Below are 19,954 nucleotides of genomic sequence, written 5' to 3' on the forward strand. Positions count from 1 at the left end.
ATCCGAAAGTCACGTCAGACTCTAAGAAATTATTTACGTATCAATCGAGTAGCGAGTTACAAATACTGTAGCAAAACGCAACGATATATAGATATATCGCAGGAGATGATAATAAAGTTTTACACTTTGGTGTTCCTCTTTTACCGCTTCGTTTTTTCTTCGTCTAAACACGGGGATGCTATCTTAATTATCGCGCGCTCTGAAAATAGTAACGTTAAAATAACAGCTAAATAAATGAGATAATCCGACTTTTTATACCTACGTAATATCTCTAGCAAGAGGATTATTACACATTGCGGTAAAGCTAATGCGAAAAGAAGTATCGTCTCTATATCGAATAGAATGCGCGTTACAGATGTACGACGAAAGACTGAAAGGAGAAAGGAGACACATGTGAGTGTGGCCGAATGTGTCGTCAGGACGAGAATAAGTTGCACTGTCACATAATCTCATTCGCGACTCGGTCTCTCCTTCTTCTGTTCTCGGTGCTCAGATCTAATTACACAGTTCAACAAAAGCCGATTGTTTTTCGAACATCGAAATGAGACAGATTAGCCAATTCCTATGATTCTCTTGGATGCCAATATACGAATCTGACTTTCAAATTGCTCCATCACATATCATAATTATAATATGACAAAGTACACAATAAAAATAGTTCTTTTTTTGCTTTAAAGGTAAATTTTTCAAAATTGTGACGTGATTAAAAAGATTATCTGGATTGGAGGGCGATTTTTTGTTACAGTTCCAAAACTTTGGCACCAAATTCGTACTCAGCATCCAAAAAAGTACAGAAATCTAAGACTTATTCCATTCTGGTGTCATATATTTTCTTAATATATTAATTTTTTAACTGTGTTATCAATCAGAACTTTGGAGCTAAAGAATCGTAACGGTATTTCCCATCGGAAGAAAAAATTAGCACCACCCGTCTCTCTTTTCGTTCACAGAAAAGGAAAACGAGGACGCAAACAACAGGGACACTTGCAACAAAGTAGATCGCACGCGAGGCGATCCGCGAAAAAAAGGCACTTCGCACGGAGATGGTTATCTCCCCTTAAAAGGCCGCCGTTGTGCACGCGCTTGACGCGATCAAGGAAGACAATTCTTCTTTCCTATTCTACTGAGAGAGAGTTACTTTGGTAATGACTAGGTCATACATATACTACGTCGCTACGTTAGTCATATAGGTCGTGGTATTTCATGTGTCCGTTTATGGCCTGGCAATTGGTTTACTAAAATTAATGAATAGTAATCGTAATGGCGCAACGCGTCAATTTAGGCGCTTTCCCGTTATGGCCATTCTTCGCATTGCATTGCCTACATCGAGTCGTTGGCTCGTTACATTATAATCCAAACTCGATTGTCTCATGAAGACTTGTACTTTATGCTCGGCGCCAAACTCGCACTTAAGGACTTCCGTGCGCGCATTTGTGCTCGTTACGCTCGAATATCGTTTTAGAAACGTGAAACAGCTCAGACTCGAAAAAACTCGTCGAAACATGAGACGGTTCGACAGACACGCTTTGATTTAAGATTCAAATAGGTATACAGCGCAAGTCTGCGAAAAATTTTTCTGATTTTAGAACGGAATTTTAACGTAGATTATGTAGATTGTGTAACTATAATTAATCCGGGAATAGTCATGTAGTGATTTTTACATACTATAATGAAAAAATGAAACTTAGTCACAATAGTTTACTGATTGAAAATCTATACCTATTACTTTATTATCTTATTATTTTTTGAAATATTGAGATAAATCTATGTATAATGATCCCAAAATGCTGGCATAAATTTATATAAATTGTAAGGCACAATAATATGCAATATATATATATATATATATATATATATATATATATATATATATGTTTTTTAATAAATTCTTTAAAGTGTTTTAAAATCCTTATCATTATTATTAAACTGCTTATTAATTTAATACTTAATTGAATTTGTGATATTACAAATCTAGTTTAGGTATTTCAAGGTCGATAACACATTGTGGGTTTATATATATATAAACTCCCAAAATGTATGTATATAAATTCACTTAGACAATATTAAGCATCAAGATCCACTTTGACTAAAAGTGAAAAAATGTTCTTTGTTTTTGTATTTATGTTATATAATATATAATTAATAATAGCAAGTCTTCGATAACTCAGTTGATTAAGTGAACTGTAGAGATATATAATTTAATAATAGTAATCTTCAATTGGATATAAAAATTGCCTTAGATGATCGTATTTACGTAAAAAAACAATGACTATTTCCGGATTAAGATCAAATAGTTAATTAAGATTCAAGTGAAATCGCCTCCAATAGTGAGATCCTCTCTCGAGAATCGCGATTATACATATAAAATCGGGAAAGAGAGAGAATTCGACAAGACTATAAACCGAAAAGCGGATTCACCCCTTTCAAAACGACCGATTCGGATACGATACAAGTATCCGAAGATTCGTCAAACCGTGTCGCGCGGTTCGGGACCACGTGTTCCGGCTAAGATTGATAGCCTCCGCAGGCTAGGTGTCGGACAATTCAGAACTGGATGCGATAGTTGGGGCGCGGTATCGACCTCGCCTTGGCCGGCGGCAAGGAGGCCGTCGATGCGTCGCTGCTGGCGGTACCACAAGAGTCGCGGCCGCTCTTGCTGCTCACGGTGCTGCCGGTGCTCTGCCCGCGGGAGGAGCCACCACCCGCCCCGCTGGTCTGCTTCCTCAGGGTGTTACCACCACCGCCGCCTTTGAGAACGGCGGCCGCTGCCGCCGCCATCGAGGAGGAGGTCTCGCCGTCGCTCAGGCGGCCGTACTCGCCGATTCCGCGGGCGCGGGACGATGACGGCGGTGGCGGGATGAACGAGCGGTTCTCCCTGTGCCTCACCGCGGATTCCAGCGCCGCGGCGAAGCCGCTACCGCCGGCTGACTTCTTGCGATTGCTGACCATGATCGTGTCGGATTGCAGCCTCTCGTACTCGCCACCACCACCACCGCCGCCGCCTCCGCCGCCTGACGATTTCTTTGCCATGAAGTTCTCCATGGAGGTCTTCTTCTTGCTGCGCGATACCTTCGCGGCCATGGTGACACCGGTGTCGAATCTCCCGTATTCGACGCTGCAGTTGCCGGAAGAATCGCGCGTTATTTTCACGCCGCTCGCGCCGTTCGTCGCTGATGATGCGTCTATCCCCGGTCCAGGATCCGACTTCTTGCGGGTCTCCGTGTCGCTCAGACGGCAGTAGCGGGAGTTGGCACTGGTCGCTTTGAGTGCCCTAGGCGGCCGTGGCAACGAGCTCGGCGGCAGACTCCCGGCGCGACGAGGCTCGCCGCCGCCCACCTCCACCGCCATCCGTTGCCGCTGCGAGCTTCGGCCTTGCTTCTCAAGCAGCATCATGTCTTCGGTCGGCTTACCGCTGCCGCCAGCGCCGTCCGAGAGCCGCGAGATAGTGCCCTTCAACCTGGCTGCCGCGTTCGCAAATTCGAGTATGCTCGACGACACCACGTCACCGCCGCTACCGGACGAGTCGTCCAGCAGCCGGCTCTTGCTCGAGGCGGTGCTCGAAGTACCTGTGCTATCTACACCCGCCAGTAGTGGCTTGGGTATTTTTCCTTTTCGCGACGTAGTGCCTGGATTAGAGAATCCTGGAAAACAGCAAAGTGCCCGCTGAAACAAGAAACAAGAACGCCACCGGTTGCAGATAGGAGGCCGGGACCTGGAAAAGGGGTTAGTGCTCGCCGTGCGCATAAAACGCTCGCACATGCACATTCGGGGAGAATCCGGATGGGGGAGGTCAGGGGGAGAGTCAAGAGGAATTAGTGGAACAAATTCGAAAAAAAAAGAGAGATTAATCTGTATAAAACGTGAAATCTATTTTGACTATATCTACTCGAGCACAATTTTGACAAACGGTTAATATACATGTATTAAATAAATAAAAATAAAACAGGATGGCACGCACAATGTGTATAAAAAAAAAGCAGCGAAAATCATTCGGAGAGTATTATTTAAAAAGTGGCATAAATAATTCTCTTAGTAAACTAAAAAAAATAATAAATAAAACAAAGTTTCGAAACACAAATATAGAAGCGTCCTAAATGGTAAAATTTAAAGCCATTTGTTAAGTCACACAATGCGATTAACTTCAAATAACTTCAGTCAGAGAATAGCCAGGATGTAACATGTCAACTATATCAAATTTGAGATCGAATTTGCTTTGACATTTCTCTCTTCCACTTTTTGCTCCACGTGAACACACTGGCTATTCTCGCGCTTTTGATCAAGAAAAAAAAAAAGAAAAAAACTATCGAGCTAACGAAAAGTAGCTTCAGAGAACTATACACAGCAACGCAACCGATACCTTTGAACGTGTGACCTGTAATATTTGCATGATCAGCGGCGACTATTAAAAAGATTGCTAAAGAACTCAAAATACGATTGGCCGTAAATTAACATAATAACGTATCTCTATTGATGGACAGAAAAAAAACTAAGACATTAATGTCGATAAAATGTAAAAGAAAAAACGGACAGAATGCACGTTGATTACAGATAATATACGTGAGACGGAGCGAAATCTGTATGTAATGGAGACGACGGTGATGATGTGAGATTCAGGAGTCTAAAGCTTTCGAGAGTTGATTGACGATTGTACGCCGTACGCTACATCTTATTCTGCCTACCTTGCTAAGCAGCTGAGAGTCTAGCTCTTTCAGTTGGTCATCGAGACTCTTATTAGTCTGCTCAAAGCTGCCCTGCTTTCTATACTTATAACTGTCGGTAACGCCGTACGAGCCGGTGCTGCCGTAACCGCTGCTACCGCCAAGTACGCTGCTCACTTTAAAAGTATGAGAGCAAAGATTAATACAAGTATCGGCCAAGTACGGGAGAATTATCGATAAGATTTAGGAGTAGCGTGTGCGAGTTTAAGCTATTTGTCATCCACCAATGGTTCTCTTTACCGAGTTCCGGCGTGCTCGTCAGCGCGGTATGATGATCCGCCGATGTGCTTGAGTGCGATGAATGCGCGGCGGGGTAGCTGCCGACGCCGCTGCTGCTACTGCTCTCCGCCTTGTCGTACGTGTGCTTCTGCAGCACTCTAATCATGGCGTCTCTCTCGGCTAGTTTAGATTCCAAATCTTTCATTCTATTAAGACAAAAATATATATCAAGTAATGCCAATATGAGTCCAAATCAATTGATTCAGTAGTTTTTGAGAAAAGCCTAACACAAGAACATAATTTTGAGAAAAACGCATTTGAAGTTTAACCGCACATCATTCGAGCCATGCGTCTTCAAAGCAGTGACAAACTGTTCGAATTGCTTCACAGAAGGCTTATTCTTAAAAGTAAATAAAACTTGAAAAATTGTAAAAAATCGATTTTTTTACCCGAAACTAGAAGATTCCCTTAAATAATATCGTAGACTTTCAAACAGATTGAAACGTTTTGATCTTTCAATCATTTTCAAAAAAAGGTATTGGTCAAAACATGGTGCAATAATTTGCGTGAATTGTACAATCTTTCTTACCTAGATTCGAGATCGGCCAATTTCTTTTGCGCGGCATGTACTTCGTCCATGTGCCTCATCTTCTCCGAGCGTGCCTCAGCGATTAATTTCTCCGCGTCCTGACTAGTTTTCTCCAGAGCAGCGATTTTCGCGTCTCTAACCACAGAAATAGAATGCGTAAGGAAAAATAAGCGAGTGTGAGAAAAATGAACACGAGACTCTACTCACTTTGGTAAACTGGCAGCATCGATAGCCGCTTGTCTCAGTGCGCTCTCCTCGAGGTAGCGTTGCTCCCACTTCGCAATGTCGCCCTCGAGTGACATAATCTTCTCGTCCCGTTCGCGCAATCGTCGCTTCAGATCCGCGATCGTTTCGCCGCTCGACGTCTGTTCGTTACCATTACCCCCGCCGCCACCGCCCTCGCGCAACTCCCTCTCCAGCTGACCTCTCAGTTGTCTCTCAGTTTCTTCTCGTCTATCGCTAGACGCTTGAAGCGAGGACAAGGCCCTCTGAAGCTGACCTACTCTCTCCACGTATACTTGCTTCTTTCGACACTGAAATACAAACAGAAATGATCATCCAATGTGTATAATAACATGCAAAATTTCTTTTTTATTTAATTTTTAAATTAAAATAGATTTATAATACCTGTTTTAAAATCATTTATATATAATGTAAAACTGTATAATTTATATAATTGTTACCTCTTCTTCCAATCGCACAACGTTGCTTTGTGCGTTTGTCAGCGCATTATCCAGAATGTCGATGTGCGTACGCTGCTCCTGCAAAGTGGCCCGCTGGGCTGCCAGTTCAATCTCCTGTCTTTCCTTCGCAGCGGTCAATTCTTTATCTAAAAACACACACGAAAATAATGTTTCAGAGAGAAAAATCGTTAACTTTACTTCGCATGCAGACGATGATCGGAACTGTGAATCGTACTCTGAGTGATGAGTTGTCCAATGAGCAGCTCGCGTTGCGTCAGTTCTTTCCGCATCGTTTCGACGATCGGCGGGCTGTCCGTGCGCGCGGACAGCAGGTCGATCTGGTCTCTAAACGCGCGATTCAGCTCGGTCAACCGACGGCACTCATTCTGTAGCCTTAACCGCGCGGCGCGCTCCAGCTTCTCCCGTCGCTCACAGGACGCCGCGAGTTCCTCGTGGACGCGATGCACCTTCGTTATCTCCTGTTCCAGCTTCTGCGTTTTAGCGACTTTGTTGTAACAATGCTCCAGCTCGAGTTTCAGCGCGCTGTTCTCCTGGATCACTATCTGAATCATCTCCGACGACGGCCACACCTCGCCTGTCTTCCTTTCCAACTCCTCCCGTCCCTTGGTTTGCGGCCTGCGAATTAATCCAGCCATTAGCTGGATATCGTGGCATTTATGTGCGATAAAAACGGCAAAATGTCACATTACCGGGGCGATGTTGTCCGAAGATTGTAACTGTCAATGTCTGCCTTGATTCTGGATAAATCTGGCTGCGATCGCGACACCGTTAGCTTCTCCGTCGGTCCAAAAAGTCGATGTTTGCTTTTCAACAACATGGGTATGTGCGTGTACTCGTACTCGCCGTCATTCTGCTTTCCCCTATCGCTTATTCTCATCTCAGCTAATCTCATGTCCAGACTGCCACTGTTGCTCGAATATGGCGGCACTTTTACCTCCTTTGCTAGATGTTTCAAGACCTGCGATGCGCATATGTGGAACAGAATAAAAATTTGAAACATTACATTAATTAATAAATTAATAGCACTTGATATTAAATTAATATTTTAAAAAATTAAAAAGGTCAATACAAATTTCATATGCAAGATAAGTCAGATATTATTTTTCCATATTTTCAACAGAGAATAATGAAAAGCAGTTTTTCATTATCTTAAATATTTAGTTATATCAATATTTATTAAAATATTTATTATAAATTTAAATTCTTAATAACGTAATGTTAATTTCTTAATTCATCGATTGATCAATTGGATTATGCGTAAATGCTCTGTAAAAATTATATGTACTCTGCATGTACATATGCGATTGATTAATGATAAATTTAAAAATCTTGCACATATTCACTTCACAGGTAACTAACTCGATTATTGAATACTAATCGAATTGCTGTACTAATCATTTTACGCGATCATACCTGAGACTGATTGAGATAATCATCCGGGATGTCCGTAATTTCTTGGCAACCACCACCGGATTGCTCATGGACGTAATCCTCGTGCGGCAGATTCGACAAGGACTGTATCGTAGGACTGTTGGAATGGCCTTTCCCATCGCAGTACAGATATCCCATGTCTCCATGTTCTCTCACTATGCCTGACAGCCTATTCATGCAGATCAGAGATGCAAAGTAATCTCCAAAGTTATTAATTAAGGATATTCTGGCAATACAATGCCAGTTAAGAGTTATCGAAATTTAAGAACTGTAAGGTAAGCTTCGTTTTTCTTTCTCTTTTTTGATCAATGGCAAAACATTTTCATCGTAAATACTCGAATTGATCATGAAACCAGCTGCGAAGAATAAAAAGAATAATTTGGCTAAATTCATACAAACCAACAAAATTTTATACTTTTTGAGATTTTACACATACATCTTTAATTGAAAATACGTGTTTACCTTCCAGATGGTATCCACGAGCTGTCGTCGTTAGCGTTATGTATGATTAACGTGTTGTAAGAACTCGTCGAGACATCCAAGCTGCTCCTGTTCGAACCGCTGTTACGATTGCTCAGATTGTCCTTTAAACTGTTCCGATTGGATCCATTAATGCTGTCTTTCAGACTGTTCCGATTGGAGCCATTCAAACTCTCTTTGAGACTGTTCCTATTAGATCCGCTCAAACTGTCCTTTAGACTGTTCCTATTGTTGTGTAAGTTGCCCTGTAACAATCGCGTTCATATTACAAATCATATCAAGTCCTCAGATAACGTAACAACACTGAAGTGCAAAAGATATTCACATAAATTGTAGAAATAGGAATCAAGTTAGACTTGATTCGAATTAATTTTGAATTTCAGTGGTTTATAATCCAAATTGTTCAAAAATTTCGAATTTACGAGATTTGAATCATAAAAATAAATTGACAATAAAAATAAACAATAAAAATAATAATTTTTTAAGAAACAAAGATAGAATTTAAATTTAAAAGTGACATTCTAAAAATTTTCTGATTGTCAATAAAATTTCATAATTTTTAAGAGTAAAAAGAACATTCTTTGCAGTACATGTTAATTAAAAGTTATATTTCAAAGATTTGAATTCAACAAAAAAATTCGATTTAATTCAAACAAAGAAATTTGATTCTTGATTTGATTCAGCGATCAAAACACCTCCCACAGTATTCATAAGATTCAGACTAATTTTGTTTGAGTTCTATTTAAAAATACTTTTTTTTTTTTAAGTAATCATAAAGAGTTCAGAACCAAATGCAAACAGATTCTTGCAAGATGCTTTATTCCATCATTAGTAAATGGTTCTGGCACATTTTTACACTTTTGCATACACTCTGGACGCACCTGGATATTCGGTATGTTCTCCTTGTGACTGGAAGACCTGGAAGGGCTTTGTTGTTGATTCTCTTGACCCTGCGGCTCTTGCCTCGCGGTATGCCTTATAACGTATCTCTCCTCGTTGCTCAGATTCTCGTTGGAGGTGGAAACGTCAGTCTCGCTGCCGCTCAAGCTCTGAGGAAGACCACCTGCGAAATGGCAACGTACCAAGTAGTCACAGTGAACTACCAACCACATGCACATAGACGTTACTACGGCATTTACGAATCCGTACCTTGCATGGACAGTTGCTTCCTTTGCAGATTGCTGTTCGAGAACGGCAGGAATCTGTTCCCTTGCTGTAACGAGCTCATTGTTCCCTTCGGATTCGGCTCATTTACGTGAATTATCGTGTGTCCCGTCTGAAAGCAAAAGTGCGGAGGTCTTACTCCAGAGCGTGTTCCGTGGAGACGAGGGGACGGAGAGAAACATGGAGGGGAGGGGGGAGATTCCGCGCTGTCACGGAAATGACAATCCTACTGGATTCTACAGGGGTATGGGAGGGTCGCTCCCCGAGGACTGTGAGTCGTACGAATAAACAATGGGACGCGTCGTCGAAGTATTGTTAGGGGGTGTATCTGCCAAACCGAGGTGGGGAATCTCGCTCGCTCGCGCGGGTGAATCGCGACTCCTCGACTATAAAAATTGAACGGTCGAAGCGCGGACACTGCGCGCGACGGGAAATCCGAGGGAAGGAGGTCGAGGGAGTTCTCGCCTCCGCCCCCGATATACTCACTCAGTGCGAAACTGCGAGAGCGGAGCCGAGAGTCGTCGTCCGTGATTATTTTCGATAAATTAGTACACTCCACTTGTCCATGTAGAAGAAATAAAAAAAGAGCTGCTTGCCGCATTCCTCGTCAGATCGCGCCACCGGCCGGAGAGTTTCTGGAGTTCCTCAAACAAAAATTTTCGCACCGTCCGCCATTTTGAAAATTAATTGTGCGCATTTAAAAATATTCAATTTATTTGTGCAGTTTCTTGATAAAAAGATAATTTTGATTTACTTATAATCAATTATACAGTATCCGATATTTATTATATTTATTTATAAATGTTTATTTATATTTTACTTTTTTTAAATATTATATAAAATTTTATATATAAAATATTATAAAAATATTATATACATATGAAAGGAAAAATAATATAATCTGTATTCGAATAATGTAAAAAATATATTTAATAAAAATTAATTAAATAAATTTAGCGTTTAAAAAGCTGCAAGAAATGATTATTCTCATTTTTATTATGTATTCTTTTTATTGAACAGCGATGTAATAATTGATGTTACAACTTTTCATGGACAGATAGAGCGAGTTAAACTAAATGGAAAAGGCCTCTACTGTCTTATTCGCAAAATAATTAATGAGAAATTAATACCGTTTTCCGTCATCACCTATATGACCGCCGAGAACGTGCGCCCAATGAGCGTGTTGCAGTGTCGTCATTGGCTGAAGCAAGAGTGGAATCGATAAATGGGCGTGCTGTACTGTCGCCTGGCGTATTTAATTTGATCCAGCGAGCATTGTAAAAAATTAAGCGTGTGCAACAACAAGGATTTCAAAAGCGTTTCAGTCTCTCGCTACGTTATCCAAAATTCTGGTAACTTTGGCAATTTTACACAATAGCTTCAATAAATATATATATCTTTCTATCGTTTATAGTTGCTATGCGCGTTGCTTGCATTTTTTAAAAGAATTTTTAGTGCTTAAACTGTCAAACCCAAACAGCACACAATATTTATAAAATATTTACAAAATAATTATAATATTTATTTGAATATTTTATAAATATTTTTGTAGTCTTAGATTTGACAGATTATAAAGATTTATCATAAATATTATAAAAATATTTATGAAATATTTATAAATATTTACAAAATATTACTACAAATCTTTATTTTTTATTTACATAAATATTGTATAAAATATATTTAGTCTATATATTTTAATAATATATTGAATAAAGATTTTTCCTTCATATATATAAAATATGTATAAAATATTATTTATATATATTATATAATATTTTTTAAAAATAGAAATAAATACAATAATATTTATAATAAATATTTATAAATATTTATTTCTATTTTTTTTTAAAATTTTATAAACATTTTGTACATATTTTGTATATATAAAGGAAAAATCTTTAATATTATTAAAATATAAGATTTATAAATATTTTATACAATAATTTATGGTAAATAAAAAATAAAGATTTATAATAATATTTTGTAAATATTTATAAATATTTCATAAATATTTTTATAATATTTATGATAAATCTTTAATGATCTGTCAAATATCTAAGGCTACAAAATATTTATAAAATATTCAAATAAATATTATAAATATTTTGTAAATATTTTATAAATATATTATGTGCTGTCTGGGTATGGAGTTAATAATAAATACAAGGGCAAGGAAAAAAAACTAAAAAAAAACTCGTTTTTTTTCACAATTTCTAAGAAATTTTTCGTACTAAAAGGAAACACTAATCTGGACAATTCTCAAATGATATCCGCGTGTAGTAATGCGCTCCGTTCAAGTCTTTACAAGTCTCTGTGAACGGACTTTTATGCCGCTCAAAAAAGGCAGTTTTCGGGATCCTTTCGGAACCTTGATGTGCAAAAACGCGGTTTGTTTTTAACGCGAGACACCTGTCAGTGTGTCGGTTCTACTTTTGTATCTTTATTTAACTGTTATTAGCGATGTAGGTAAGGTTTGTGCGAAAGATACGTCGCGAATTGCGTCACGAACTATCACAAACAATATTGTACGTCACGGTGTGTCGGCTCTTCGCGATAATTATCACCTCTTAGCAACGGAAAACCGATATTCATTATCATTATGTACACTAGATTTTATTCTCGCCGACTGTGCCGAATTTTCGTGTCGTCGAGTTTTTCTCGCGGTAACCGACACGTACCGACGAGTTATCGACGACCTTCAGAAATTACATTTAACCGTCCGTGTGCGGGCAGCTGTGCGTACATCCTCTGTCTGGTAGAAATTGGATAATTTATAGAAATTGCAACCGGTACCGGTTTCTATAAGTTTTCTCCGATTTTTTTTTGTTTTTTGCTTTTGTCTTTTAATTTATTTATGACAAAACATGAATTTTTTTCTAGTGACTCGGACTTTGTATTCCTCGAATACACCTTATCGGGAAACTGACTCTGCAAACCCATACGAAAACGGAATGGCGTTTAAGGTCAGCTACAAGGAACTACGAGAAGCACAAAAGGATGCTAATGTCCTGATCGTCGATGTTAGAGAGCACTCTGAGATAAACCAGACTGGCGCATTACCAGGAAGCATTCATATACCAAGTAGGGATCTTTCATTGTGTATATAAATATTGGAGAGTTCACTTCTCAAACATACTATACAATCATAATATTGTTTAATTATTATGTATGCAGTATGTAGTAGCAAGTAATTGAATAAACATTTGTTTTAGTGGATAATGTATGCAATGAATTCTCAAATCTTTCGGAGGAGGAGTTTTTGGAAAAATACGGCAGACCTAAGCCAACCAAAGATACGAAAATCATATTCAGCTGTCAGTCCGGCAGAAGATCTGCAAATGTGCAAGCAAGGGTGCAAGAATTAGGATACACACAGTATGACAATATCTTGAAATTATTAGCAGGAATTTATAACAGAGTTCTACATTTATTCATTTTGTAGGGCATATAATTACACTGGAGGCTGGTCGGAATGGGAGCAAAAAGTGAAAAATAAAAGTAAAAAGTAAAAAAAAAAAAGAAAAGTAGTCAAGCCTAAAAGGAAAACTATCATTACAATGTTAATAGAATATTTTCACTATTGCACTGATTTTTTATATACATAGTGATTTTGAGATGTTATATTCTATTATTGCAGATAATAAAAGGTAAAGTATTATTTTCCTTGCAATGGATATCATTTTTCGATTGCCGTTGCTAAAAATGTTATACGAAAATTAAGAAAATGACTTACTATTTATTATCAAATATGTACATGAATTGATATTTTCTATGTACATTGTCTTACAATTTACAAAAACTTAAAATTATACAATATATAGAGTGTCTGATATCAAGTGTAACTATCATTTATGGTAGACAGATAGAACGAACTAAACTGAGTCGAAAAATGCAGCACAATCTTGCAATATTTACAACAGAGATATTAACTAAACATAAAAAGTACAAACATATATACAGAGTATTTATCTCTAGATTTTCTGTATAAACTTGAGACATCCTATATAGAAATCTCTATAGATATGATGAGGTTTTTAACTTTTCTTTTCTTGCGCCATTTTCTTGTGGTTAATCATCTCTCTAAATTGCCCCAATATAAGATTTTCCCTCTTCTGCCGTTCTTCTTTGCTGAACATCGCCAAGGCACGCTTCTCATCAGCAGAATAAATCTGGTTCTCCTTTCGGATACGAACCGCTTCCATGCGACGATGCCTTACAAGAAATTAAAATTTATCTTTGAGTTAATAAAGACATCTTATATTTTATTAGTGACATTTTCCAAGATTATTGAAAGCTTTCATTAATAATTGAAAATTGTTTTTTCCTCAACATAATTTTAAAAAAATCATAATTTTATGATAAGATCATTGCACCAGTCGTTGAATACATACAATTACCAATAAACTGTTTAAGAATATTAATATCGAAATAGTAAGTCCCAAAATAATAAATTACAAATTGATATTTTTTAGGTTTAACTTTCATACAGATTTAATTAAGATATTTTCTTTTTTTGTTCTATAATCAATTTAATTTCTTAAGTGTTCGTTGACTGGTGCAACATCATTGATTCTGAGAAAAATAGAAAGAATTTGTTACCTGCTACCACTCATGACGTAACCGACCGACTCGTACGCTGCGATCTCCTCTGACGTGAGACCGATCTCACCTCTCCTGGGTATGCGTTTCCCCTCGGCGACGTAAGCCGCCATTGCTGCACCCTCACCCGGGAGCAGCGCCTTGCCGAAGTCCTTGGCCGAGAGAGTCACGTGTGGTTTCGGCGCAGGTCCGACCGTACCATCGTCCCCGCTGTCGTCCGAGCTCGAGCCTTTCTTCGGTTTTGGCTTATCAGTGATCGCGGTTTTCTCTACCCAGACCTCCTCATCGCCGCTATTACTGCTGTCACTGTCGTCAGAACTACTGTCAGTTTCTTTCCTTGCCTTCTTCTTCTTCTTTTTCTTGGCTTCTTTCTTCGCCTTCTTTTCCCTCTTTCTTTCCTTTTTCGCCTTCTTCTCCTTCTTCTGTTTCTTACTCTTCTATAAATGTTCAGTATCGATATTAATGTTTCTTCATATGTACAAATGAATAGGTCGAATTACTTGATAATGTTCTAAATACTGAAAATCCAATCTTAAATGCCTTTTTCTTAATTAGAAGATTGAAATGACAATGAACTTAAGAATTCAAGTATTGAATATAATTATGTAATATAATTTATTTAAAAACACGAATAAATTTTGAATATTTCCTATAGTCATGTTTGATTCAATGTTAATTGTTATTAATCTAGGCACCTTCTTTTTAGCATCGTGTCTTTTTCTTTTGCGATCCTTTGGTAAAGCGTTATCCTTGTGTTTGTTCAGATCCTCGTCCTCCTCGTCTGAGCTACTGCAAGTGAAAGAACAAATGATAGTATCAAAATGACGTAACTTGTATAAAAAATGAATATTATAGTTTAGTTTAATGACAATTATTTAAGACTTGGGTCCAGCAGATTTACCATCAATCCTGAAGGGATTAATTTGCATGATAAAATTGTATACTAATTTGTCACATGCTATCAATTGTAAATGGCTATTCGCAGAGTTAATTCTTTCTCGACGAGTTGATGAACGTAACAACCAGTAAGCTGCATAAACAATCTATCACTTATTTAATGAAAGTCTATCTACATACTATTCGATTTGTGTTGGAGATTTGCTCCAGGCTTCGGAAACTCCACGTAATCCTATCAGTTCTCTCTCGCGCCTCCGCGCGTCCATCATCTTCTCGTTCATCATTTCTTTTCAAGCTTCTTTCTTCTCTTTTCCTACAGATCTTTTTTTACAATTTGATGGCTGGAGAAAAATTGAGAACCTGACACTCCTTTACTTTCCTAGGTATCCTCTTCACTGCTCTTGACGAGTGATGCGTTGATGCGTTCGCTATGAAAGGTTAGGTTAGGTTTGTTCGCGAATGCACACATGAAGTTGCAGAGAATCACTAGTTTCTCTGTCTCCTTTTTTTAATGGACGTCTGTTCCTCTGAAATATCACAGATACAAAAAATATTTTTATCCTACCTATTCTGCTTTTATTTCTTATAAGTTCTCCCTCTTTTTCTTCTTTATTCAATAAATATTTATTTAATAAATATCTCAGGAGTTCGCGCATTTTATAAGAATTAATTAAAAAACTCGATAATATCAACGATTGTATCGAATTATATCGAAAGATTCAAATTTGAATTGAATCATATTCGATTTCTCTCTGATAGAAAAAAGATTAAACTTGATGAAATTTCAATGAACTTCAAATTTTATTAAATTTTAATAAATTGTAACGAATTTTTTATTTCGCTGAAAAAAATTTTAATGAAAATTAAATGACATTCTAATGAGAATTTAATTAAAGTGTAATAAAATAAAATAAAAATATTACTATTTATGAAAAATTTTATTAGAATTATGATGAATGAATTTTTGATCAAATGTAACGAAGAAGTGCAGAAATCCTGTATTGTCGAATTCATCTCATTTAATTTCAATAATTTATCACTATTATTTTATTTAAATATTATAAGTTTTTTCAAGACATTTTGATGAAATCATTAAGCAAAAGTTTAAAATAAACATAAAATTCAATAAGATATCATTAAAATTTTATTAATATTATTATATGTATATATGTTTCTACTTTAAACTATAAAATAAAACGAGCTAGGGAATGAAATGCTTGTAAATGATACTCGTACAGTGGTGTTTCCTACAAGACAAGAGCTGCCGCTTTTATTGAAATTTGTGTACACGAATGACACAGTGCTTTTACGTGGTTTTTCGCATAATACTGCAATATAATCTTCGAATTTGAGCCTTTACGCTTCGAGACGCTTCTGCTACTGATCTCTCTACTGGTCCAGTGCATAGTTTTTTCTTTCTCTCTTTTTCTTTTTATCGTCTACTTTAACTACATATATGCATATATACACTTGCGTACGTAAAGCCCTATTATAGCGAATTCGGCAGGCATGTAGTGACAGTATAGAGAACATTTTCTCTTAGAATTTACCTCCAAAAACCATATCGTAATCGTGGAATATGGACAAGAAAAATTTTTATAACATTTGTTATAATTTTAGTAAAATTTAGTATAGAATTTTACCAAGTAAAATTCTTCACACCGTTGTCTCACGATTAATAATTATAAGGATAAATTCTAGTAATAAGAGAAAATTCTCTCTGCTAGTCTGCTCTTTGTAGCTGCGCTCAAATTTTCCGCACTTAAAATGAAATAGATACATAATTCAGTATTAAGGGGATACTAAACTGTTCTGTTTTATCACTAATTTTTCGAACACCGAAATCTTTTTATTGATTGCATGGAATTGAAAATCCTTCTCCAAAATTAAAGTACAGATAGTAACGCGAAAAAGGGAAGGAGGTACAAAAGCTTCAGCTACGAAGAACAAACATGGGGGTTTGGCCTTTGTATAAGCTGCATTATTCTGTCGGTATCTTTCAAATGAAATAGACACGAATTGGAGGTTGAAGGGGGAAAAAGAGGAAGGATGAGAAATATCGAAAGCTCAGCTACAAAGAACGAGTCCTCTGTTCTAATACTGTGAAAACCACTATACATAAAGAAACTTAAGGGCGATAAGAGTCGTATGAGCGCACTTTGAGCGGTAAAATATCCAATATATATTCTACTAAAAAGTGCAACAGTGTTGCCTCTCTTTTGTCGGCCGACATGTTTGCATTACATCTTTACCGTTAAACAGATCCATGTACAGTGGTCTTCAACATGCATCACCAGTTCCGCCTGTGGTACAGACGATCGAATTCGCAGTTAGCCACGCATCGCGAAATGCAAATTAGAGATTAAAATTTTATCAGTCAGTTGTCCTTAAGCTTAGTCCGCTTTGTGCTGACTGATTGAGCTACAATCTCCAGTCCTCTTAATTTCGCGCAGTTTGACGTGATTTTTAATACGAAGCGCCCCGGGAAAATTTCTTTGTTCAATAAGCAATTCAGAACGACTTCAGAAAAATTAACTTAATCAGCGATTGATGTCCGCTTTTATCAATGTAAATTAACTTTAATCTCTTTCGCTCATTTTTTATCTTTTTCTAGTTCGAAGAATTATTATACGTTGATAGAAATGGATATAATTTATCATAATATTCTGCACTGTTCAGTAACATCGATAGAGAATTGCTAATTTGTCAAATGAATGGAATAATAAATTTATAATTTCATAAATAGAATTACTAATTTTTTCTTCCTCAACGCAAAAGGAACGATAAAAGATATCGAATTGCACAGTCAGAAATTTTGTTTTAAACAATTCTGCTGGTTGAATTAATGGCCGATTAAGTTAATCGAAGCTCGGTCAAAGCCGTCCTCAAAAAAAGACCAGGCGGGGCTGCGCCGTATGTACGCATATTATGCAACACCTTACGCTCCATTACATGTTGCTATGTATACATAGTATAAAATTAACATTATAAGAGATATTCAGAATCCCTTGGCAAGCTTCCACAACGTTGGAGTGGCAAAACCGATCATGATTCTTGCAACGAGATAAAAATGTGCCTCTTAAAAAACTATTTTCTCTTTGTATTTATATTTTGTATGACGTTAATTCTTTTGAAGCTTTATAGACAATGTACTTTTTCATTTAAGATAATACTTTTCGTGCTTTGACAACCGTAGATCATCAATTATTTTATCAAAGTTTATACTCTTACCTATTTTATTTTCAATTGAAAGAACTCTCTCATATTTGATAACTTTTCTTGACTTTATTATTTTAAATAAACTCCTTAGCGAATTAATCGAAATATAGAAACTTGTATTGTTAAATGTTTACGCCAATCAAATTTTTTACATGAGATCAAGAGTGCCTCGTTCGTTACACTCTAATTCCAGCCCCGTGACGAACGACCGAGGGTAGATAATAGGCCTGTTCTTTTTAGCTGAACCTTTTGCATGATTTATTCCTCTTTTTTTTTTCCTTTACATTAAAGAGAAAAACTGAACTGTGCAAGAAGCTCAGTTAAAAGGAACGGACTTATTACGTAAAAAATAAGGTTGACAGGGAACATCCCTCTTCGAAAAGCCGCTCTGGAGGCTTGCCAATAAAGCTTTGAAACGCCCTATGTAATGTATATACATGCGTACGCATATCGGAGATTATATGTACAAGGTTCATTGAAACTACCTGGAAGGGAAAAAGGAGCAAAAGTCGGAAATGGTCGATGCGGATCGAGCCAGAGATCATTTTCTCCCGATATATCGCAATATAATATATATATATATATACCTCTATCAATATCTGTATCGCAATAGTATTTTCGTTAGAATACTGGCAGAGCAAAGAGTATTAAATCTGAGATCGCGTGAGCCGGTTGTTTTCTCCCCACCGCTTTAGAATATTGCTTCTTGAATATATTGCACGGTGCGAATGCGATTTCAGACTTTCCTCCTGTATTTGCCATCCTCCATCTCTTACAGTCTATAAGTCTATATCATACAAACGTCGTCCGTCGTGTATATATATATATACACGTATTCGATAAATAAATAAAATAAATATATTCATCTAAACACCGGATGACGCAGCAGCACTTTTCACCGGACAAACGCAGGTTATCGTTGAATCAATTTAAATGCTGAATAATCGGCAACATTAATATACTTCGTAATAATATAATATAAAAATAATGTATATATTTCATGTGGAGAGAGGAGAATATGTAGAAATGATACACGTATATTCCGGAAGATACGGAGGTGAAATGAAAAATTGTGAACTTCATTAAATTTTATCTGGAGCTCGAATCGAGAGACGCAAAGTCTTTAAAGCAATTCCCATCGACATTGGAACACGATCTCACGTGTGAAAAAGGCAGTATGTTTGTTAAGTCTCGCCGCGAGGATTCTCGCGCGGCGGAGCGTCCTCGTTCTATACATGTATAATACTATTCTACGAACCCTGACCTGTTTTTTTATCTTCACATCGGTAGCTACACATTTTATACTTCAACATCTTTCATTTTTTTTTTTAAGTTAATCTCCATTATCCATATAATTCTGAAATATATGATCTTATTCTCGTAAAATGCTCTTTCTCAATTCTAATCTATTATATATATATATAATTTATTTTTGTTAGAATAACTCACGAGAGATATGACTCTCTCTCTCTTTTTTCTCTTCTAGCCTCTAAAATAATTATCACTATATGTGTGAGAACGCACGAGTTAATGTATCGTCAGGTAATAATCGCGTTTGAAAGGTAGACTTTGCCCGAGTGCCGCGTAGCTTCACGGGATTTACTTTCCATCCGTCAAGACACGCTTAATTCTACAGCTAAATTGAAAATTTGCTCGCGCGCGTGTATGTATTATGTATGTGTCTCAGCCAGAAATAATTCCTCAGGGGAGAAACGTTTGTTTCGTTGTTGAAAGTAAAAGTCGAAGTTTCCGTTGATTCTGATGGATTTCGGATCAACTTCTAAAAGGATATTGGAACTTTGTGTGATCGCACATCTTTTTGGGGGAACCATTTCTCAATGGGATACATACGTATGTGTGTATATAGAGGTAACACAGCGCGTAATTGTAATTAAATGCATATGGAGGAGTCAGAAGACTATCACAAATAA

The 19,954-nt window shown here is 37.1% G+C and overlaps 3 protein-coding genes across 3 annotated transcripts; 1 reads left to right on the forward strand and 2 right to left on the reverse strand.

Moving 5' to 3' along the window:
• Window positions 1-1,983: 1,983 nt before the first annotated feature.
• On the reverse strand, window positions 1,984-9,991 carry LOC105837521. The gene is made up of 13 exons (XM_012682379.3): window positions 9,792-9,991; window positions 9,291-9,417; window positions 9,023-9,204; window positions 8,124-8,386; window positions 7,644-7,830; window positions 6,920-7,188; window positions 6,445-6,845; window positions 6,210-6,355; window positions 5,734-6,059; window positions 5,527-5,661; window positions 4,959-5,143; window positions 4,680-4,834; window positions 1,984-3,663 (listed from the first exon to the last, which is right to left on the reverse strand). Exons 2-13 carry the CDS (start codon window positions 9,367-9,369, stop codon window positions 2,545-2,547), a joined length of 3,447 nt encoding a protein of 1,148 aa, XP_012537833.2. The 5' UTR covers window positions 9,370-9,417; window positions 9,792-9,991; the 3' UTR covers window positions 1,984-2,544.
• Window positions 9,992-11,701: 1,710 nt separating this feature from the next.
• Window positions 11,702-12,978, forward strand: LOC105837520 (rhodanese domain-containing protein CG4456). Its single transcript, XM_012682374.3, has 4 exons — window positions 11,702-12,043; window positions 12,189-12,389; window positions 12,521-12,683; window positions 12,751-12,978. Exons 1-4 carry the CDS (start codon window positions 11,908-11,910, stop codon window positions 12,815-12,817), a joined length of 567 nt encoding a protein of 188 aa, XP_012537828.1. The 5' UTR covers window positions 11,702-11,907; the 3' UTR covers window positions 12,818-12,978.
• Window positions 12,979-13,024: 46 nt separating this feature from the next.
• Window positions 13,025-15,358, reverse strand: LOC105837519 (NKAP family protein CG6066). The gene is made up of 4 exons (XM_012682372.3): window positions 14,985-15,358; window positions 14,603-14,696; window positions 13,908-14,344; window positions 13,025-13,520 (listed from the first exon to the last, which is right to left on the reverse strand). Exons 1-4 carry the CDS (start codon window positions 15,086-15,088, stop codon window positions 13,343-13,345), a joined length of 813 nt encoding a protein of 270 aa, XP_012537826.1. The 5' UTR covers window positions 15,089-15,358; the 3' UTR covers window positions 13,025-13,342.
• Window positions 15,359-19,954: the final 4,596 nt, after the last annotated feature.

The sequence above is a fragment of the Monomorium pharaonis genome, chromosome 5, assembly GCF_013373865.1.
Source record: "Monomorium pharaonis isolate MP-MQ-018 chromosome 5, ASM1337386v2, whole genome shotgun sequence".
NCBI classification, from domain to species: domain Eukaryota; kingdom Metazoa; phylum Arthropoda; class Insecta; order Hymenoptera; family Formicidae; genus Monomorium; species Monomorium pharaonis.

What these genes read in the sequence shown, in the direction of transcription:
- LOC105837521 (XM_012682379.3), bottom strand. Translation starts at nt 9,369, where the DNA reads ATGAGCTCGTTACAGCAAGGGAACAGATTCCTGCCGTTCTCGAACAGC. An exon ending in GAAGCAACTGTCCATGCAAG is followed by an intron (nt 9,205 to 9,290) that starts GTACGGATTCGT and finishes GCCATTTCGCAG; the next exon opens with GTGGTCTTCCTCAGAGCTTG. An exon ending in TTGGCCGATCTCGAATCTAG is followed by an intron (nt 5,144 to 5,526) that starts GTAAGAAAGATT and finishes TTGTCTTAATAG; the next exon opens with AATGAAAGATTTGGAATCTA.
- LOC105837519 (XM_012682372.3), bottom strand. Translation starts at nt 15,088, where the DNA reads ATGATGAACGAGAAGATGATGGACGCGCGGAGGCGCGAGAGAGAACTG. An exon ending in TCTCCAACACAAATCGAATA is followed by an intron (nt 14,697 to 14,984) that starts GTATGTAGATAG and finishes TTTCACTTGCAG; the next exon opens with TAGCTCAGACGAGGAGGACG. An exon ending in TACGTCATGAGTGGTAGCAG is followed by an intron (nt 13,521 to 13,907) that starts GTAACAAATTCT and finishes ATTTCTTGTAAG; the next exon opens with GCATCGTCGCATGGAAGCGG.
- LOC105837520 (XM_012682374.3), top strand. Translation starts at nt 11,908, where the DNA reads ATGTACACTAGATTTTATTCTCGCCGACTGTGCCGAATTTTCGTGTCG. An exon ending in AGGAAGCATTCATATACCAA is followed by an intron (nt 12,390 to 12,520) that starts GTAGGGATCTTT and finishes CATTTGTTTTAG; the next exon opens with TGGATAATGTATGCAATGAA. An exon ending in CAAGAATTAGGATACACACA is followed by an intron (nt 12,684 to 12,750) that starts GTATGACAATAT and finishes TTCATTTTGTAG; the next exon opens with GGCATATAATTACACTGGAG.